The sequence below is a fragment of the Malaya genurostris genome, chromosome 3 (genome assembly GCF_030247185.1).
Source record: "Malaya genurostris strain Urasoe2022 chromosome 3, Malgen_1.1, whole genome shotgun sequence".
In the NCBI taxonomy this organism is placed as follows: Eukaryota; Metazoa; Arthropoda; class Insecta; order Diptera; family Culicidae; genus Malaya; species Malaya genurostris.
In genome coordinates this window covers 160,186,078-160,206,065 of record NC_080572.1, presented here as the reverse complement: position 1 = coordinate 160,206,065, position 19,988 = coordinate 160,186,078, and the positions used below count along the sequence as shown (strand labels likewise).

The following is a 19,988-nucleotide window of genomic DNA, read 5'->3' as shown; positions in this document are numbered from 1 at the left end:
TAATTGTAATTGTAATTGTAATTGTAATTGTAATTGTAATTGTAATTGTAATTGTAATTGAAATTGTAATTGTAATTGTAATTGTAATTGTAATTGTAATTGTAATTGTAATTGTAATTGTAATTGTAATTGTAATTGTAATTGTAATTGTAATTGTAATTGTAATTGTAATTGTAATTGTAATTGTAATTGTAATTGTAATTGTAATTGTAATTGTAATTGTAATTGTAATTGTAATTGTAATTGTAATTGTAATTGTAATTGTAATTGTAATTGTAATTGTAATTGTAATTGTAATTGTAATTGTAATTGTAATTGTAATTGTAATTGTAATTGTAATTGTAATTGTAATTGTAATTGTAATTGTAATTGTAATTGTAATTGTAATTGTAATTGTAATTGTAATTGTAATTGTAATTGTAATTGTAATTGTAATTGTAATTGTAATTGTAATTGTAATTGTAATTGTAATTGTAATTGTAATTGTAATTGTAATTGTAATTGTAATTGTAATTGTAATTGTAATTGTAATTGTAATTGTAATTGTAATTGTAATTGTAATTGTAATTGTAATTGTAATTGTAATTGTAATTGTAATTGTAATTGTAATTGTAATTGTAATTGTAATTGTAATTGTAATTGTAATTGTAATTGTAATTGTAATTGTAATTGTAATTGTAATTGTAATTGTAATTGTAATTGTAATTGTAATTGTAATTGTAATTGTAATTGTAATTGTAATTGTAATTGTAATTGTAATTGTAATTGTAATTGTAATTGTAATTGTAATTGTAATTGTAATTGTAATTGTAATTGTAATTGTAATTGTAATTGTAATTGTAATTGTAATTGTAATTGTAATTGTAATTGTAATTGTAATTGTAATTGTAATTGTAATTGTGATTGTAATTGTAATTGTAATTGTAATTGTAATTGTAATTGTAATTGTAATTGTAATTGTAATTGTAATTGTAATTGTAATTGTAATTGTAATTGTAATTGTAATTGTAATTGTAATTGTAATTGTAATTGTAATTGTAATTGTAATTGTAATTGTAATTGTAATTGTAATTGTAATTGTAATTGTAATTGTAATTGTAATTGTAATTGTAATTGTAATTGTAATTGTAATTGTAATTGTAATTGTAATTGTAATTGTAATTGTAATTGTAATTGTAATTGTAATTGTAATTGTAATTGTAATTGTAATTGTAATTGTAATTGTAATTGTAATTGTAATTGTAATTGTAATTGTAATTGTAATTGTAATTGTAATTGTAATTGTAATTGTAATTGTAATTGTAATTATAATTGTAATTGTAATTGTAATTGTAATTGTAATTGTAATTGTAATTGTAATTGTAATTGTAATTGTAATTGTAATTGTAATGGTAATTGTAATTGTAATTGTAATTGTAATTGTAATTGTAATTGTAATTGTAATTGTAATGGTAATTGTAATTGTAATTGTAATTGTAATTGTAATTGTAATTGTAATTGTAATTGTAATTGTAATTGTAATTAAACTAGTCGCAAATGAAAGGTCTCCCCGTCACCCTGAACGCTATTGAATGGTTTTGAGATCGGATGTTTACTTTTTGAGTAATACAAAGTTTTATGTCAAAATTTACATTTTATTGACACTATCTGTCACAATTGACTTCGAAAACAGAATATATTTTCAGACTTAATACCTATTCAACAAGCCATAGATTGTTAAAATCCGTCCATTTTTAACAGAGATATCGAAATTTTTGTGTAAGCAACTTTTTCCCTTATTCCAGCAGTAGAAGTTTTGAGCGCTGTCTGGCACAGAAATGCTTGGGAGCAACATAAAACACGATTTTTTATACTGTTACATACATTTGTTTCTAAGTACCCAAAAGACTGTGTACAGCATGATATTTTACCTTGGACCGATTTTAGCACGGTTCGTTTTTGGCAACATAATCGTTCGAATATGTAAACAAGATGATGGCAGAATTTACGAGTTGAAAGCAATTCCATAATTATATTGATTTAAAGTACTTACAGCAAAAAATGCTGGAAGAACATAACATCCATGTTCAAATGCGTGTGTGACAAATAAATTCACTCAATTTTTTTCGGAGATGACTCAACCGTTTTCTACAAACTCAGATTCATATGAAAAGTCGTATACTCCCAAACTAGGTTCCTGAATTATGTTTGGTTCTGACCTCTGGTTCCGGAACTACAGGATGATATGTGAAACGAAAATAAAACTATGTAACTCATTTTTCTCGTAGATGGCTGAACCGATCTAAGATTCAAATGAAATCTAAGATTCAATTAAAAAGTTTTAAGATTCTATAAAACATCTTGTTTTTGAGTCAGATCCAACTTCCGGTATCGGAGATACAGGGTGATTAGTATAAAAATGTATATTTCACATAAATTAATCAGGTTTATCGGGTTAGCAGATTTGGATAGTCGATAACCAAATACACTTATTTCGTTTTTTATTGTATTCAGTTTTCGTTTCGGAAGGCACCCAAAAATTTAATTCGCACTACGATTCCTCAAAGATGTCTACATTGATTTTCAAACATTTTGAAACAAATGTAAACTATACAGCTACTCAGATGAATTTCCAGTATGGAATCGTTTCTCAAAGCTCAATCGTTTTCTAAAAAAAAGCCAAATCGAATTTCAGAATCAAAAGTTCAAATTAAAATAAATCCAATTTTATCCAATTCTGGCTTCCGATTCTGGAATGATGAATGAATGATGATGATGATGAATTTTTAAAATTCAAAGCGATATAGAAGATGACAATCCCGAAAAGCTTCAAAGTTGTACTCAAAAATATTGCATTTTATTCGTCATATGGCCATACGAATCGGTTTGGGTTATGATGGTTCCAGAATACCGGCTCTGGAAGTACCTTAAATTACCCTAAACTCCAAAGAGAAATTACTTCGACGTATCATGGAATGTTTAATCGATTGTTACACTTTTAGATTCAAATTCGATCTGATTTGCAATTTCGACATTACAGAGTAAAGAGTGATTAAAATCTCAAATTGCCACTTAAAACGACGGACATTAGAATAATGTCATAAAAACTGAAACACCGAATAATATACATGCAAAATACACATGCGGAATGATAAAAAATGGTATCATCTCACTGCTAGGTTGATTAAGCACGTTTTTTCCATAAATACGTTTAAGGCAATTTGCATAAGTTTTTCTTTGTCGTAGCATCACTTTTACATAGAATTCTTATCCTAATATTATTATTTGAACCAAACGATTCACTGCTATAAATTATAAAATACGCTGAAATTTTTATACATTTTGTTGTTGATTTCGTTGATATTTTGAGTTTGTTTTTATCAGCACATCATTTTTATTAAAATTTGGTATTGGATGAACTAATGGACGCAGTAGTAGTCAGAACTAACCCTCAAAAAGGTCAATTATTAAAATGAAACTTCAATTGTCTTTATGAAATGATAAAGAAGTTTAATGTAAGAAAGGTCACGACAAGACAAGAATGTCTCGAACAATTTAAAATTTGTCCCGAAGTAGCCGGCTGCCTAGAGATTGAAAAGCGAAAGTCTCGATAATATTTGAGAATATAACTGCAATTTGGCTTTAATGTCTTGTGGAGCATCCTTTTTCGAGCAATGCTTGATTCAATTTCATCATTTACTGTCTGTAGATCTGGGTTTAGATGCTTGTAGCCTAAGACACCTATTTGATCGCGAACAAATTTTGTTGGATTTGGTTTTTCTTAGAATACCCATACAGTCGACTGCTGATTAGTTTCGGGCTCATATGAGTAAATCCATGTTTCGTAACCTGTGTAGATGTTATCAAAATTGATTAAATTTTAGCACTTCTTTGTACCAATCGACACGAGTCTTTTTTTTTTTTGATTGATTGTCAAATTATGTGGGATCTAACGTGAACAATTTTTATTTTTACGACTAAATGTACATGCAAAATAACATATAAGCTTTTCACACTAATGCCCAAGGCTACCTCCATTTCACGATGCGTCATTGATAAATCACGACGAAAATCGCAATAATTCATTGCACGAAAATATTCACGATTCAATTCCATTTTTTTGCTGAGGTAAAATTCTCAGTTCTCGGAACCAAATCAAATATCGCTCAAATGACAGAAAGTTCTGGAGATAGTAATGATTGAAAATGTCAAACTTTATGATGGAAACGTCAAATCCACCTGCTAACACTGAGTGTTGCCAAGGCTAAATACATAAGTAGCAACTTATGTACAATGAAAAAAATTGAAACTGTCACCAGATTTCCGCCCCAATCTTCTTGTGGTCAATCATATATTACTGTAGAATCTCTATCAACGTCTTTTCGGTTTAATCCTCCTCCGGTAATCTTTCATGGAATTGCGTTATTCCACCGCTGCTATGCTAGCGTCCGTTCCTCGCCAATGTATGTTCTCCACTGAGCTCGAAGTATATCTCGCTCTCATGTCGTAGATTCTCTCTCTACATGTTACAGATTGTATTCATTGTACCAGAGTGGAATCGGGGTTTTCAGGAATAATAATTGAATGGGTATTAACAAGTAACTGTATTTAAATTATATTTATTTCCTCGACTCTACATCTCTTTTCTAGTGGAAGAAAAAAAAGAAAAAAAATTTCCGTGCTGTCATTCATAAGTCGTATCTGGCTGGAAGTTTCTTTGTTCGCTTAGGTCGGAGAATCGGAGAGTTTAGTCGTTGCTTGTAGCCGCGCTCTGTTTCCTCCGGGATGTTTACTGGTTTAGGAGCCTCTAACAGCAATTGATCAGACGCGCGTTGAGGACTGTCAACTGACTGTTTCCGAGATTGATGTGATTCGAGGGAATGTGGCCATCTTTTCAGATGAGCTAAAGCACGACGATATGTTACACCTTCTTCATTGATAATAGTGACATCGTTTCCATTTATCTTCAGTACTTTGAACTTCTCAAGTTTAAAGTTCGCTTCTAACTTTCCTGACTCGTAGCTCTTCACCATGACATCATCTCCTACTTTTATTTCCGATTTTTTTGCGTTCCTCCGATTATCAGCATAAATTTTTCCTTTCATTTTCTTAATAGCATCGTTGTCTCGAGTTTCTTCGTCACGTTTCCAATACGGTTCAGTATGCAAGGACGGAAGCAGATCTTTGACTGGTCGTCCAGTTAACAATTCCAAAGGTGCTTTTCCCGTAACTGAATGTGGTGTAGTATTATACATATATTCGTAATCTCGAATTGCTTTCCTCCAATCTTGTTTAAGAGCTTTAGCAATCTTTAAAGCTCGTAAAATGCTTTGATTGTGCCGCTCAACTAGGCCGTTCATTTGCGGCCAGTACGGGATAGTCTTAATGAGCCTGACGTTTTTGGTAATGCAGTAATTTGCGAACTCTTCAGAAGAAAATGGAGGACCATTGTCACTTCTGATCGTTTCCGGGTATGTTTGCTCCAAAAACACACGTTCTAGAGCCTCGATAGTTTTTTGCGCTGTAGTGCCTTTCATTTCTATAACTATAATAATCAATTATGACCAAGAATGTACCACACTCCTTGGCTGAAAAAAAATCAATTGCAATTTCTTGCCACGCTCGCTCTGGCATCGATTTCCGTAGCATAGGTTCGGGGATATTCATTTTACTTACTGCAGAACAACCTGCACATTGTTGCACGAATTCACTTACGTCACGGTCCATACATGGCCACCAGACTTTCTGTCGAAGGTTTCGACGCATTGCCACAATACCTGGATGACCACGGTGAGCAATTTCTAGCGCTCTTCGTCGTAGTTTCGTTGGTAGTATTATTCGATCATTTCTGACGACTATATTTTCGATCACCCCCAACTCTTTTGCAAATGCTTGATAGCGGAACAACTCATGTGGCCATTCATGCGTTTGTAAGGCTTTGACGATCGCCAACATGGTTTTATCGATACTTGTTTCGGTTCTAATTTCATGAAGCGTTAAAGCATTAGGAACTTCGCCAATCGAGCATAAAAAGTGTTCCGTGGTTTCGTCAAATGGAACCTCTGTGTTTGTGCATAAACGAGAGCAGATATCCGATATGTTAGTATATCCTGGAATATGCTGAACCGTAAATTCGTAAGGTTGCAGACGTAAGGCCCATCCTTCAGCTCTAGTGCATGCCCTCTTTTCATGCTGATGCTTTCCCTCGAATATGTACTCCAACGTCTTATGGTCCGTTAGTATTGTGAATCTTGTACCGAACAAATATGGGTAAAAACGCTCAACCGCCCACACAACTGCCAACGCCTCTCGCTGGGTTTGTGGATAAATTCTCTCAGCTTTTGTTAAACCCTTCGAGGCAAAACTCACTATTCGTGCAACGTTCGAACTATCTTTCTGTGTTAAAACCGCTCCGAGACCAACCGGCGACGCATCTACGTATAGTTCAGTTTTATCCATAGGATCGAAAAACCCTAATTTCTGTACTTTATTTGATATCTCATTACGTAAATCTTCGAACGCTTCTTTCTGAACTACTCCGAAATTAGGAACATCTCCTCTAATGAATTGACGCAACGGCTCAGTTCTTGTTGAAAGATCTGGTATAAAATGTCCAATGAAGTTTACTATTCCGAGGAAACTTCGAACCTCCTCCTTTGTCTCAGGTAACCTGAAGTTCCGTATTGCGCCAATTTTTCCTTCGATGGACTAATACCGGCTGCGCTCACCTCATAACCAAGTATTTCAAGCAGCTTTACGCCGAATACGCACTTTTCCTTATTCAGCGTAGCGTTATTTTCTTCGAGTACTGTTAGGACTTCTCGTAAACGAGAGTCATGTTCATCTCGGTTTTTCCAGAAACAACTATATCGTCAATGTACACAATTATTCCTTCGATACCCGTCAACATCTCCGTCATTACTCGCTGAAAGATCTCAGGGGCGCAGTTGATCCCAAACATTAATCTCTTAAATCGCATGAGCCCCCTGTTAGTCATAAACGTTGTTATTCCACGGGAGTGCGGATGAAGTTCGATATGATGAAAGGCCGATGTTATATCGAGTTTAGAAAAATATACTGCTCCTCTGAGTTTGTTCAACAGCGTATCTATCATGGGAAGTGGATAATATTCGCGCTGGATAGCTTGATTAGGATATTTCATATTGATACAAATGCGGATATCATTCCTTCCTTTTGGAACCACAACCATAGGTGATATCCACTCAGGTTTTATTTCGATATTAGACACATCAAGGCCAACTTTTAGGACATTGAGATCTTCTGCAGTTCTTTTGCACAGCAAAGACTTTTTTGCCCCCTGGATGACAAAAATTCCGCATAGCTTTCGGGTTTGCTTTCGTTTATGGAGATCCGAGCCTCGAAAATCATTAGAACTTTCAACGGTTCCTGGCTAGCGTATGCAGTAAATTGACGGTCACAATTATACCGCTTTTTGTAAACCTTTGCACCATTTTTGGAAAGTTCATCCCAATCTTGTTCAGTAACCGTGTTTATGGATGCCCCAGAATCAATAAGGAAAACTACAGGAATTTTATCAATTTTACATATTATTAATCCATTGTCTCTCTCTCGTATCTGAATTTGGCGAAGATAAAAGAAACATAGTTTTTAAATTAGATCATGTATTTAAATTCTTTACTATTCGAGTATTGCAAATTCATTGAGATTCTACGATACCTCGCATTATTCTTGTAATGCAATGATGTCGATGAATGAAAAATAACCTTAAATCTTTTATGTAATTCAACATAACAAATGCAAACTATTCTACCTTCGATATTTCCGATGAGTCACGTGGTAATACAATCTTAGCAAACTCCTCATGGTGACGGTATTGATTGTCAACTCGTAACGAATTAACATCCATAGCTCTGGAACGGTTTCTGGTCCCTGTGTTTCCAACGTTAACGTAGTTGCTTGATTTGCATTTTCTTGCGTAATTTGTTGCGTACGCCCGCATTTGTTGCACCGAGCTTTTCGAGCAGAGCACTCTCGTGATTCTTTAGAATGTTTCCATGAACCGCAATTTCCACATTCAACCTCAGTATGTTTTATTTGGCCCCAACGGTTCTCGCGGAAACTAGAATTAAATTTCGGCTTTTTCCTCCAGTCCTGTTTAACAACAGCAACTGATCTATCGTCTTCGTCGTTCTTGCATTGACGAACTTTCTCCTTTAGCTTTTGTAACATTTCTCTGTTCATCGCGTAGTTTGTCAAATCATCCAAGCACATAGAATCCTCTAGACCTTTATCTCTGACATGCTCATCACGGGCACCCATTGCCACTTGATGTAATATTTCAATTTCTTCGCGGGATCGAAAGTCACACCGCGTCGCTTGTGTGCGCAACCGCAAAATAAAATAACTAAACGGTTCGTCAGATAATTGCTTCATCGAACGGAAAACTTCCAGCTCAATCCGTTCGTTTCGTTTACCCACGAAAAAGTGGTTTAATCTTTTCACCGCATTGTCGTACTCTGGCGTTTCGGGAAGTATTAAAGGAACTTTTACTGGATCCGGGGTAATTTCGCCAGCAACAGGTCGCAAGTTACAGTAAATACGCTGGAGTCCTCGGCCTCCTCGTGCCATGAGGAGTATGAATTTTTCATGTTGTGATTCGATTTTCCTGAGCTCTACAATCAGTTCAAACGCTCTGAGCCATTCTTCCCATTCACGTCGCAAATCAGATGGAACCAATGAATCGTTAAACGGTTCCAACGGCCAGTCCTTGTCTGAGTTCATCTGTAAATATTAACAAGACCTCAATTAATGTAACGCAATGTAACACACATTAATTCGAATTTATGAACATTATTATAGTTCTCATGGTCATTCATTCAAGATTAAATATCCAGCATCTTTTGTTGCGGTCTTGGACCGGTCTCACATTCTCAATCGTTTTGTGCGCTACGGTCTTCAACCGGCCTCGCGTTATTCTCTGTCTTAAGCGCTACGGTCTTCAGCCGGCCTCGCAGTTTTATCCCTATGCGCAACCAAAGTCATATGCCATCAGCATTAACTTTTCCTATTTTGCTTCTGCTAGCAACTGTTTATGCGATACCACACACACACAAACATTGATTCCATAATGTAGCTAATTTCGCTTTGGTTTACTAACACATGCGCTTCGGTCGTCAACCGGGCTCGCGTATCCACATTACACAATGCTCCAACTTTCAGATACCACATACCACCTCATGCATAACGATCCAAGTGAGTTATTTACTTGTATATTGATTGTACCAACACTGTAGAATATTATCGTTCAACAGTGTATGGTTTAGACAGCAATAATCGAAGAATATAGGTAGAAAGGAGGAAGCCATTTTCTAGTTTTGGAAAAAAAATCCACTGGACAACCGGATGACGAAGAAAATCTATATTTTATGTTATCCAGACTCACCATTATAAATCCTATCGACTGCGCCAATTTGTAGAATCTCTATCAACGTCTTTTCGGTTTAATCCTCCTCCGGTAATCTTTCATGGAATTGCGTTATTCCACCGCTGCTATGCTAGCGTCCGTTCCTCGCCAATGTATGTTCTCCACTGAGCTCGAAGTATATCTCGCTCTCATGTCGTAGATTCTCTCTCTACATGTTACAGATTGTATTCATTGTACCAGAGTGGAATCGGGGTTTTCAGGAATAATAATTGAATGGGTATTAACAAGTAACTGTATTTAAATTATATTTATTTCCTTGACTCTACAATTACCACACGGAGAACCCTTCGATCTTAAAATTGCGATATCGCAGTTTTTGATTTTTGCGATAGTTGATTTAACTAATTTCTTTTTGATTCAACCAATATGGTTTTTGATTTGCATATATTCAAGTAGTTGAAAAATATGTTGTTTTTAATGCTGTCAAATGCCGGAGACAGCTGAAAGCAAAACAATAATTACAATGCAAAATCAACAACTTTTTTAGTTGAAATCTGTTCGCGTCGCTTCAAAATGTCAATGAAAACAACATCGATGGTTAAAGCGTTTGGTGAAATTGTGTTCATTCGATTTGATAAATTTATGATAACAAGTGTTTATCTAACAGCGGTGTTGTGGTAAAGTCAACCTTGTTTAAGATGAAAAAGATTTGGTGCCAAATTAGAAAATGTTAATGAATGATCATCTCGTAATCTTTCAGGTATGCGCAATAATTTTATGCTTCAAATTCGATCATTGATTTACTTCCAGCAGACTGTTTTACTTCCAGCTGTTTGATACCGATGATGATGTTCGCATTAGCAATAAAACGCTTTTTTACATGAATTTAATTTATGAAAGTGACAGGAGCGAAGGGTTTTAAATACACAGAACGCGCTGCGATTGAATGGCGCGTTTGAGTTGCCGTCGCAAAATTCCAATTCCCAGCGGTTGATGCACCCAAGCTCATATAAATTGACTAAAATTTTCGCAAATCAATAACATTGTTCGAGTTGATTCAACTATTTGCAATTGCTAAAACAAATAAAACCGATTTATTTTTCAACTAACAGAATTTTGTTTCAATAACAACATCAGTTATTTCAACTAAAATATTTGTTGAAATTGAAAGGTATGTGTCCTCACTAATTGAGAGCATTTTTTTCAAACAGTTAAATTAGTTGTTTCAACCATCGTTTCTGCTAATCGAAAAACAAAAATGGCAGTTTAGTTAAAACAACAATCGATTAGTTGTACCAAATTTTAACCAATCGAATTCAGAAAATCAACTAATATTCTGGTTGAAATGGTATCGCGGGTGGTTCCGTGCATTATCCCAGTAGACAATGGATGCCTTATGTGAGTGAAATATCTTGCTCCTAAATCGACACTGACTTTCAGCTAATGTAGATTATAACTGGTTCCACTCCTAACACAATAAATTGAATTAACCTCGCTTTCCCCGAGATGACAGAATCTTAGAATTGGATGAGAATTTCGAATTTTCTCGAAAGTTATTGTTTCAGTTTTGGCACGTAGCCGAAAAAGAATTTTATTTACGAAAAGTTTACATGCCCGTGTGGTTGTAGTTAAAGATGATCTTGAGTTTCATGGTCTTGCATTAACTGACAGTTAGCAAAGTATGTACATACCCGTGTTCTATTTCATCGTTGTATCATCAGCATTACCTTAACCTTACTCTTGGCGCTCAACACTGGTCACTTCAATTAGTACGTGTCATTCTTAGAGAGGATTACTTCAAATTGAAAACGGTTTGCTTCGGTATTCAACAAGGCCGAAGAAAGAGCTCGTTGAGACAAACCTTTCTAGCTAGTACTTAGAGCGAAACCATTCTATCGTCACAGTTACTTGTTTCGTTTTGATTGAGTACAATGATTGAACGCTGACGTCAATCAGTGCCAATTTCACCCTTCGAGTGTAAACCAAGTTGACATTAGAAGGTAAATGGAGATGAAATATGGTTCTCTCACATTTTCCGATGCTGTTGCTGACAAGCTGGACTCTACTGCTAGCGATGATTTATTGAGTTATCTTTATTAGTGATAACGTCGTTGTACGAGAAGCTACGAGGGATATTAATTCATCTTGTTATCTAGTGCAGATTTGTTTTATGCATATAAGTCTAAGAGTCTATTCCTCAGCAATAAGAATATCCGGAATAGTTATATTACGTGAAAAAAAATCTAAATTTGTATTTTGAGCGGTGGAATGAAAACTAAACCGTCTTAAAGAAAGAAGTGATAGGTTCCTTTGGATTCCACTATGAAAAAAAAAACTTTTTCGTTATGATACTAACGTAATAGTGAACGACCAGATATCGGTATTTCGAAACGCTTTTTGCGTTCTTCATCAGTGTCTTTATAAGCCTGTTCCGAACTCCTTCATAGGTGTTGCACCGAACCAAATATATTATATATCAATATGGATCACTTTAACGAATTCAATACAAATCGATGAAGACATCACAGTAACACCATCTCGTGACGAAAAATGCTATTAGTTCAGTCATGTTCAATAGTTTGCGTTTAGCGTGCACCCAGAAGTGAAATGTCAAAAATAATTGAGCATGATGCCCACATAGAGGTGTAAACATTTTAATATTTAAATGTGTTTTTTTTTCTGACGAAAGTAAATATCGCCTATAAACAATGTAGAATTATGCTCTTTTAGACCTATCGTCTTCACTTTCAAAAGAGTTATGAAGTAGTATTTAACTTTGCTCATGAATGTTATGAATAGTGCTGAAAAGACGAAACCTATAGGCTGTGAAGTCAATGTTTGGCAGATCACTTCTGATATATAGAACAAAATTAAAATGAAATGAACGGTGTTACAAGTTACTTTGATTGCGATATTTTTTCATTGCGTTCATGACATTCAATCTTTTCTCTGAGGAAAGTAAGAATGTAAGAATTGTAATGGTCATTTCTATAAATTGTCTATAATCAATGTACATGTGTGTGTACAAAGCGATCTGCCCCTTGATGTGAACTGTTTTGCGAATAGTTTAAACTTTTAGTCAAAAATTGAAATTTCGATATTTATTTTCTGAAAAGTAATTGAATTTTATTCAACAGACAAACCATTCCAAAATTCGACAAAAAGAAAGTTTGTTTAGCACTGAAAAATGTTAATAAATAGTATGATAAGTGCAATTCAGTAAGCAAAAGAACAAGTTATACTTATTACTTTTACTTCAATTGATAGCTCTCGTTGAAGCGAATTACGGTTTATTCATATACTAAATTGTATTTTTTTGAAGCATTTACCTGTTTATTAAACAACCTAATATTGTATATTTCTTTCACCGTAACCATAATTTTTCAAATCAAGAAATTATAGTACATAATTCGGAAATGTTGGTAAAATTCTGGAACCAACATTAAGATTAATTTGTTTAGTTCTGCGTGCACATTTCACACATATTTATATAAATAGGGATTTTTATAAAAACAAAATGTTCTCATCCGAATTAGTATCAGATTGCGATTCTAAACCGTATTTGCAGCTTATTTTTTCGTGCGGTTTATATCGAGATATATCCCATATATTTGTAGTTTTTTTTTTCTCTCTCGCTTTTTATGGCGCAGACCATTTGGTCCATATCAGCCAAGTCTTGCTTATACGTTAATTGACGTTTGATTATTTGTCAAATGAAAATGAATTCGTTCACGCTCTTTGCTTGAAACGTCAATTTTGTCGTGTGAGGTATTATGTTGATGAAATAATCTGATCTAGATGAGTGTAATATTGTCAAATGTTGACTTTAGTTTCTTTTATGAAATCTACTATTTGTTTTATCTCGTTAATTGTGTTTTTAGTAAGGATGACTCTTATATCAATTTTGTTTTGAATCAGCGGGTATTTTTTTCTAATTTTATCATATTTGTGACAATGATATAATATATGCGTTATATTTTCAGTAATGTTGCATGAGTCGCATTTGTCGTTTGGTATTAAACCCCATTTGTATAGTTTATCTTTAGTTGCTGTATGGCCTGATCGGAGTCTGGTGACAGTGATTATATCGTTAGATGGCAAGTCTATTTTATAAAACCACGGTTTGAGCTTTAGTTCTTGTAATATTTCATAGTGGTAGGTACCTTTTTCTTTTGATAGTTCCTTATAACGTTCGTTCCACAGACACATAGTTTCATGTTTTACACTTAGTACCAGGTCGTCTTTTGTTTTTGCAAGTTCTTCTATTTTATTTCTTGTTGTCCCTAGTTTTGCTGCATGATCAGCTCTGTCGTTTCCAATTAATGGCGTTTTCGTTTTTAATTTGCACTACACCGGTGCAGTGCTACACTGAGGCATGAATAAACGAACAAAAATGACGAAAACATAAACAGTAACCATTGACTACAATAAACGATTCCATTGCACAGAGCTACACCAAACTTTTGATGAGTGCTACACCAGTGGTATCGGTGCAGAAAAAGTGTAGCACTGGTGTAGTGCAATTGGTAAAAACGAACGGTTTCAGTGCAGCTTTCGCTACACCAGTGTAGTGCAATTTAAAAACGAAAACGACATAAGTTTATGTGTCCTGGTATCCATTGTATTATTAATTCATTTATTTTTGAGTTTTTAATTTTTTGAAATATTTCACAAATGAGATAGTTTTCCTCTGAGTATGTATTGTTAATTAATTCTGTGGCACTTTTTGAGTCTGTGAATATTACCGCTGCGTCCTGTTTATTGTCTATTAAAAATTCTATTGCTTTTAGTATTGCTGTTATTTCTGCGTTCATAATGGTGAATTGTGATTTGAGTCGACCGCTGTAAGATGTTTTTTCTGGAGAGATGTATAAACCATATCCGGCTTTACCATCAATCTTGGAGCCATCTGTGAAAATTTTATATTTGTCTGTGTATTTACTGTTAATTAGGTTAATCACCATTTGTTTTTGAACACTAATAGGCGTGTTTGTTTTGGAGAGACCTTCGATTTCTGATACTACCTTTATTTTGTTGGGTTTGTCAATTTTTACTCTTTTTCCTAATTGTAACAAATGATAGTTATTTATACTTGCTATTTTCTCTAAAAATGAACTCTTTTTGTTAATTGTTTCTGATTGTATGGCTCTTGATAGAAAGGGTATTAATGGGCTATTTTGATAGTGTAATAATTTAGTTATTTCTTTAAATGCGAGGTATTCTGCTCCTTCCTTTAATGGTAATTCTCCTGCTTCCGCTAGTACAACGTGATTTGGTGTGGATCTTAATAAGCGTAGAGATGTTCTGATAAAAGAATGTTGTGTTGTTTCTAGTTTGGCAAATGTTGTTTTTGCTGCTGCAGCTACTATTGTTATTCCGTAGTCTAAGTGGGGCTGTACTATCGCTTTGGAAATTTTTAGCATAGTTTGTGGATGTGCTCCATTAGTTTTTCTACCGATCATTTTTAGGATATTGATTTTTTTATTGGCTTTGGCTGATGCTATTTCTATTTGTTTTGTGTACTTTAATCTGTAATCTATATATAAACCAAGAAATTTATGAAAAGCTTTATTTTCTATCGGAATACCATTTAGTGAAATACTTGTGGTTGGGTGAAATTTGTTTGTAAAAACCATTGTGGCACATTTATCTGGATTTATTTCCATGTTAAGTTTTTTGCAGATCTCTGATATTTCAGATAGGAATATATTCGTTTCAACTGTTGCTGATTGTAAGTTTTCTGCCTCAACCAATGCCGTGAAGTCATCAGCGAATTGAATTAAAACTTTTTTTCCATTTGTTTTAGAATGAATTTGCATTGTATAAATATTGAAAAGAGTTGGGGATAACGGACAGCCTTGGGGTAAACCTTTATTTGTAGTTCGCCTGATTATCGTGCCATCATTCATTGTAAGAATTATAGTGCGTTCTTTAAGATAGTAATAAATCCAATTTATTAAAGCTGGTGGTACATTTGTTTCTTCGAGTATCCTCATTAACGTGTCAATGTTTACATTATCGAAGGCTTTGGATAGATCCAGAAATGTGGCTAATATGACTTTTCCTTCTCTTTTAGATTGGTGAATGTGGGAGATAAGTGTATTAATGCAATTAATAGCGGATGTATTTTTTCTAAAACCGTAGGAATATTTTGGTAATAATTGGGATTTTTCAATGAAGGTTGTCAGATGGAATTTAGCTGTAAAGTTAATTAGTTTTAGGAAAACTGCTAGCATAGATATCGGACGGTATGAGCTTGAGTAATTTGGATTTTTTGTTGGTTTTAGTATCGGTACTAATCTGATGGCTCTCCATTCATCGGGAATCTCTCCATTATTTGCAACTAACTCGAGAATTTCTAAAATTTTTATTAACATTTTGAAATTTATATTTTTGAGAATATAGAAGGATATATTATCTTGACCTGGTGTAGAAGTATCTTTTTTTGATTTTATGAGTTTCAGTATATGATTATGGTCGAAGTCAATGGTTTCAGTTGTTCGTTTAGGGGTGTAGTTTATTTTTTCAAGGGTGTTTGGAAAATTATTATTGATGAACTCGAGAGCTATTTTACTATCATTTAATAAGTGTAAATTATTTTTTGAAGGAAGCCCACCGCCTAGTTTTCTAACAGTATTCCATAGTTGATGTTGGGACATCTCTGGGCATATAGAATTCACAAGTTTATTCCAACTATTCTTGGATTCTTTACGGATCATTTGTTTTAATTTTGCTTTAGACTTTTTGAACTGTATGTAATTCTCATAAGTCTGATTTCTGAAATATTGTGTAAGATGTTTATTTTTTTGTTTCCATTGTTGATTTATTTCTTGGTTCCACCATGGTTTTGGAATGTTTTTTAAGTTGTTTTTGATATATTTCGCTTGGTTGATTTTGTCTTCAATAAAATATGTTAAATCGTATTGATTATTTATTGTTCGTGTTGATATTTTATTTATTCCTTCTATTGCTTTTTCTTTGTTGATAAATTCTATTTTACTCAAATATGTTTGTATTGTGTTTCTTATTTCAAATTTTATTATTGTGTGGTTACTAAAAATTTCTTCGTCTATGGATCTCCAATCTATTTTTGTGGATATATTAGATGATGCTAATGTTAGGTCTATGGCTGATGGTAATGTATCGGGGGGGTTTGATTAAAGTTGGGGAACCGTCGTTTAGAATAACTAAATCTGTTTTCTCAAGTAAGTTTGCCAATAGCTCTCCTCTAGGGCAGTTAGGGTGTTTTGTATTCCATATGCGGTTATGCGCATTGAAATCTCCTGCAATAATTGTTTGTAAGTTTGTTTTGTCTATTTCATCTAGTAGTTTTATGAGAGGTTCTTTAATATCTTGATTTCTAATAGGTAGAGGTGGTATGTATATAGATATTATTAGAAGTTCTGGTTGGGTGTTCAGGGTTTTTATTGCTATTGCTTCTAACGGACTTGTTAATGGTAGTTTGAATTCTTGAAATCTTATTTCGTTTCTTACTAGAATACCGACTCCGCCGTAACCTGTTGTTCTAGTTGACTTTATGAGTTTATATTCAGGGAATTTGAAGTTTTCATTTGGTTTTAACCATATTTCTTGAAGGATTGCTATGTCTATATTATTTGTTTGGAGGAAGTTATTTAATGTTTTTCGAGTATCAGGTGGTCTAATGCTAGTTATATTGTGTTGAATGAAATTTAGGTTCCTGAGCTTGTCCATGGAATTACTGGGTTTGGTTTATTTTTGCTAATTTTTTGTATTTCAACTTCCTGTTCGATTATTGTTTTGATTTGATCGCTAATGTTAATCAGTAGGATATCTGTGTCAATTGAGTCCTTTCTGTTTTTATGTTGTTCTGAATGTTTGATTATAGTATTCTGAATGACTTTCATTTTGGTAAAAATGGATTCAAGGTTTATTTGTTTTAGGATTTGTTGTTTTACGTTTTCGATCAATTCTTTGTTTTCTTTAGGTGTTGGGCCATTTTGTGGAAGGGGTGGATATTGTTCCAATGAGTCTAGTCTATGTTGAACTGAATTATTTTTTGGATAGCGTATGGCGGCTTCTTGGAAGGTTAGTTTTTCTGTTGCATTAAATATCGTATCTTGTCTTGCCTGATTCTTTCTGGACAATTTTTGTCTGTTACTTTATGATCTCCGTTGCATTGGATACATTTTAGGGGAGCATTACAAGTTATGCCATCGTGTTCTAAAGAGCATGTAAAACAACGTTGTGTGCTACTTTTACACACTTTTATTTTGTGTCCGTATCTACCACATTTACTGCACAGTTTGATAGGAAATATATAAAAGTCGACCTTAGCGTGTACTCCATAAATAGAAATGCGTTCCGGGAGTTCAGAGCCCTCTACATAAATTTTAATGGTATATGTGGGTATTAAATTGTTTTTCTCCATCCTTTGGATACGCTCAATTTTAGTTATTGTTTTATTATCTGCTTTAATGTTTTTTAGTATTTCTTCATCTGTCAATGTGGGTGGAATGTTTCTTACTACTCCTATTGTTTGTTTGAACATGTTAGGGATATATACTTTATATTTAAATTCGTCTGTGAGAAGTTTGGAGTTAATCAACCCCTCTGCTTCTCTGGGCCGGTTAAAAGAGATTCTGAATCGACCTTGGCCCGCTGTTTTGAGTTCTTTGTACTGTTTGACACCAATATTATGGAGAATTTTAGCTTTTTCCATGGGGTGTATTGTTTTTTGTTCTTTGTTTTGTTTTTCTATGAAGAAGATTGTATTAATTGTATTTTTTATCCAATTTTCTGCGCATGCATCTTTTTGGTTTTTTTTAACTTTAGGTTTTTTATTATCGATTTTATTGTCATTGTTGGTCACACTTACCGTACTCATCGGATTTACAGTATCTTCGTCCATTGAGTCGTCAATGTTAGTTTCTATCGGTTGTGGTTTTGTTTTTTTCTTTTGTACCTTGTGTATTGTCTTTTCTCTTCAATGTCATGTCTTTGGGTTTTTTACCGTGCTTTTTACCGTCTTCGTTATCTTCACTGTCCTCCAGTTTTCTCCTTTGGCCACTTCTTTCATCTTCTATCGGAATTTGAAAGGGATTCGACTCCATTCTTAGAAATCGAGCTTCATCGAATCCGTGGAAATTCTTTTCATCGCTACTCATGCAACTTTATCCTTTTTTGCAAAAATAGTATTTTCTGTTTCAACTGATAATTATTTCAATTCTACTAATGTAAAACCAGTATAATTATTTCATCAACACTTCACTTCCTTCACACTGACTTGGACTTTCCAAGCAAAACTTTCCAACGAAAGGAGAAAAAAATTTCGCGGTCGCGTTACAAAATGCAAGACTTAGCTTGGATCCGATGCGTCTGCTTTGTTAGTTGGCGCGAGAATGATATTTGTAGTTGTTTGGATCAGTGTACTGATTTTGGAAGCTGTCGTATGTGCATTAAAATATTTGTAGTGTATTAGCAACCTTTTTTGCCACCGCACTTGACAGTGATGTCCCTCGTGAATCGCAAGAGTGATCCATATTGATATATAGTATTTTTGACCGAACTGTGTCCAATATCGGAGAATTCGATTCGGCACTTCTAAGGACCTGGAATTTGGCCCAGACCTGGAATTTGTCCCAAAGAGCATTACAGTATTTTCTTCCGCTGAAATATGCAAATCCAAAATGAAATTATCAACTTCCATATCCTGTACTGATACTATTAGGCGTAAAGTGCAAAAACGGCCACAAAAAAACCTTTTACTATTAGTCAGAGTGAGATCAGCTGTCTCTGTTCGAATAATTGATTTTAAAGTTAAGATGAAAATAGGTGCATTCGCTTCGAGTTTTCGCGTCACTATAACATAAGTATTGAACAATTTTCGAGCTATTTTTTCTGAGGTGTTGCTTGTTATAGCTGAAACAAAGATATTGTATCCGGTTTTATCACAATTCGTTGATTGAAAGTCGAGTAATTGGATAAATAATATTGCGACTCTACGAATGAGATGACTCCTGGTAAAAAAATATGAACACGTATGGTTCATACTTAGGCTCGAGAATTCATTGTGCGCATTCTTATGTACCATTGCACATTATTACCTTACCCTTGCGCACTCTTAGAAACAATACATGACCATTTTGTGGCTTTCATGTTCATATAATAATTGTAAGCGTTCATTCGAGGATATTGTAAAGCAAGGTTTGAAGTTTCCGTAGACATGTTTACGATCTTGATGAAAGTGATATTTCTTCTGTAACACTTTACGCCACCGTATTTGAAAAATTCGAAATATCTCCCGCAAGAATTCGAGTAGTAATAAATCACCGAATTTTTATTTAACTCGAATGCGATCCCATGTCAATCACGCAATTATGTCTCTGTCAGAACCAGATAAATTTCAAATGTTTTGTATTCATTTATGTAGACCATTCATTTGAATCTAAGTTTGCAAAAATCGGTCTCGCCATCTCTGAGAAAAGTGAGTAAATAACTCGAAATTGGAATTTTGACACTTTTAATTCAGGAACCGAAAGTCGGATCAAGAGAAACTCAGAAGTTTTATGTGTGATCCTAGGTCCATTCATTTGAAACTAATTTTGTGAAAATCGGTTCAGCC

The 19,988-nt window shown here is 34.0% G+C and overlaps 2 protein-coding genes and 1 long non-coding RNA gene across 11 annotated transcripts in view; 1 reads left to right on the top strand and 2 right to left on the bottom strand.

Annotated features, from left to right (window-relative positions):
- Window positions 1-19,988, bottom strand: part of LOC131435409 (uncharacterized) — a 328,202-nt gene that overhangs the window by 291,400 nt on the left and 16,814 nt on the right. The gene's annotated exons all lie outside the window — the stretch shown is intronic.
- Window positions 7,731-9,741, bottom strand: LOC131435411 (uncharacterized). The gene is made up of 2 exons (XM_058603268.1): window positions 9,404-9,741; window positions 7,731-8,742 (listed from the first exon to the last, which is right to left on the bottom strand). The coding sequence occupies exons 1-2, from the start codon at window positions 9,404-9,406 to the stop codon at window positions 7,768-7,770; spliced, it is 978 nt and encodes a 325-aa protein (XP_058459251.1). The 5' UTR covers window positions 9,407-9,741; the 3' UTR covers window positions 7,731-7,767.
- LOC131435412 (uncharacterized) lies at window positions 13,008-18,781 on the top strand. Its single transcript, XR_009230493.1, has 3 exons — window positions 13,008-13,540; window positions 14,176-15,539; window positions 15,601-18,781. It is a non-coding gene; the product is annotated as an uncharacterized LOC131435412 (long non-coding RNA).